Raw genomic sequence first — 2682 nt, forward strand, 5'->3', positions numbered from 1 at the left:
GACTTTAACACCCATCGTCTCGCCTCCGAAAGGACCGCAAGAGTCCGACGTTTTCAACCGTTACAAGTTGAAACTTCGAAAGACGTCCGAAACGCCACCTTCGCAGTCGTTAGTTTTAGTATAGGTCATGTTCGAGATCGGTTAGTTTGGCGACGAACACACAGTCCCGCCCTCTAAGTACACTAACCAAACAACCAGATCCGAAGTCTGACGGCGCGCCCGTTCGAAAAAACTCGACATCACATCCTGCCCGCATCCGGGGGGTAAAAATTTTATTTTTCGCGAGTTTCTCGATCATTGTTTGAGTGACGGGAATGTCCTTACGAGCGTCCTGTCCCGTGACAGGAAGTTGTTTGTTCGGAGTGGCTTGTCATAAATTCAGCGATCCCCAGTCCTTCGAGTCCTAACCCGGGGGAAGCAAAAGTTTTTATTGTCGGGGTCTGACATTTATAGGGAAAGTCCTTTCGAGTCCTGTCTCCGGGACAAAGTTTTGAATTTTCGGCGCCGTCTTACTGGTTTTAGGATCGTTTCTTCGAGTCCCAATCCGTATAAGAAGAGTTTTATTTTCGGGTTCTAACATTTGTATAAACGTACTTGATACTCCTGTCCTGACAAAAAGGTTTGTTATTTTCGGGGTTAGTTCTCATACTATGGTTTCGATAGGTCCTTTCTGAGTCCTAATCCCGTCCGTAAAAGAGTTTTATTTACGGAGTCTGTCATTTATAGGAAAGTCCCTTTCCCGAGTCCTGTCTCGGGACGAAGAGTTTATTTTCGGGGGTTTTTCAAGAAGTTAGAACATCGCTTTTTCGAGTGCTATCCGAATATAACGTTTTATTTTCGAGGGTCTGCCAACAACGTTCTTCTCCTTTTCACCTATACAAGTATCCTTACAAATAAAAATTAAGAAGTTGTCTTGTTTAACAAAAGTAGGTCTACCAATCTTCTCAGAACCTCCTATAACCTCAAAATAAAAAATTTGTTAAAAGGAAATTAAATGTCATTGTTTTGACTACTAATAGACATATTTTCAATTTCGTTATCTCCCCGAGTTTTGCCGAAGTGTGTAAGTTTCGGGACTACATGCGTTCGTATGGCCAGACAAACCTCTATGTTCATAAAATGTAAATAACCAAAGGACGTCACCACACTAAGGACATATAACAATACACACACCTACACCTTTTATATTGTCCGAGCGAGATCGTCCGGACTGTCGAAGCTATTTGCCCCGCAGTGAGCGTTTAGGACGTCATATTTGCTCTTTTATCACTTTAACTTTAGACTACCGTCAGCGAGGCAACGTGACGTCACCCCATTCAAAGTGAATGGGCAGACGCGTTGGAAACCGTTTTTGAAGTTGTCGAAGCTGTAGTGTGGACGGGCCGTAATCCTGAGCTTCCTTCAAGGATTAGGATACTTTATGGGGCTTTTATTGTGAAAAACAGGCTCTGTCCTGAGTTTTCCTGAAAAAAGGATATTTACTCTCTGGGCTGGGGCTTTTATTTTGAAAAATGAACCTAATCCTGAGCTTCCTGGGCTTTTTTTTAAATGTATTTTTTTGTGCCAAATTAAACTTTTTCTTACCTTTGTTTGAATTAATTTGAAATAACTTAAAAAGGTAAAACACTAGAGGAACAAACTTCACCAAATCCACACAGCCCCCTCCTCCTTTGGCACCAGAAACCTCTCCCTCCAACCCATTACCCCACACTTATTTCAAGATGAATTTCAACATATCTACAGTACTGACATGGGGACATTCACACCTGACAGCCGCTCCACTAGTGCCTTGCTCAAAGACACTTCAACAGTTACTACGTTACTCACACTGCTTGGCACTTCATTTTCTAACACTGTTTCCCACGATCTGTCCCAAACAATAAGAAGTCATTAATAGCACCTAACGAGGAGTCAACAACTAGAGGCATTATGATCATCACGAGACATTTCAAACCTGTTGATATGATCAGAGGTGCATTAGTGTTCATGCTCACTGCTCAAAACTAGCATGTCCAAGACTCTTGAGAGAGAGAAAGAATATATATAGTAACAGTTGAACAGTACAATACAAGGCCATGAACGTATCGGAAAAGAACCCATGCAAGACACATTTATAAAAGTAACAAAGAAGGTGATCCGTTAAATGCCGTGTGACAGTTCAAGTAATGTAAAAGGCGCTGAAGAAATGAAAAAGAGATTCGTCCACTACATTCAAAAGGAAATGTCTCGATAATGACAAAATCTACGGTGGCTGACGGGTTCAAAAACGCGCTACAGCGTCCCAACACACTTCCTTTCGGAGGTAAACGCTACAGCTTCAAAAAGATGCAGATATAAAAACACAAATGTTCCACACGAAGGAACATCTTCAGCAACTTGAGGAGACATGCGCAGCGTTTACTAAAAGCTGCAGAAACCAAACGCTGCAAGAAGCTCAGAACACAACGGAGACTAGGGGACACTAAAGAGAGACGCATACAGCTGTAGACCAGGGGACACTAAAGAGTGACACACACAGCTTTTTAGTGTCAGCTGTATGTGTCACTCTTTAGTGTCCCCTGGTCTCCAGCTGTGTGCGTCTCTCTTTAGTGTCCCCTGGTCTCCCAGCTGTGTGCGTCACTCTTTAGTGTCCCCTGGTCTCTAGCTGTGTGCGCCACTCTTTAGTGTCCCCTGGTCTCCCAG

The 2682-nt window shown here is 43.0% G+C and overlaps 1 protein-coding gene across 1 annotated transcript in view; it reads left to right on the forward strand.

Moving 5' to 3' along the window:
• Positions 1-552, forward strand: part of pkn1a (protein kinase N1a) — a 14670-nt gene extending 14118 nt beyond the window's left edge. The window contains exon 17 of the mRNA XM_010778347.1: positions 523-552. Coding sequence (XP_010776649.1) covers positions 523-552 — 30 coding nt within the window. The remainder of the gene's footprint in view (positions 1-522) is intronic.
• Positions 553-2682: the final 2130 nt, after the last annotated feature.

The sequence above is a fragment of the Notothenia coriiceps genome, unplaced genomic scaffold, assembly GCF_000735185.1.
Source record: "Notothenia coriiceps isolate Sejong01 unplaced genomic scaffold, NC01 NC01_scaffold00019000, whole genome shotgun sequence".
Lineage (NCBI taxonomy): Eukaryota > Metazoa > Chordata > Actinopteri > Perciformes > Nototheniidae > Notothenia > Notothenia coriiceps.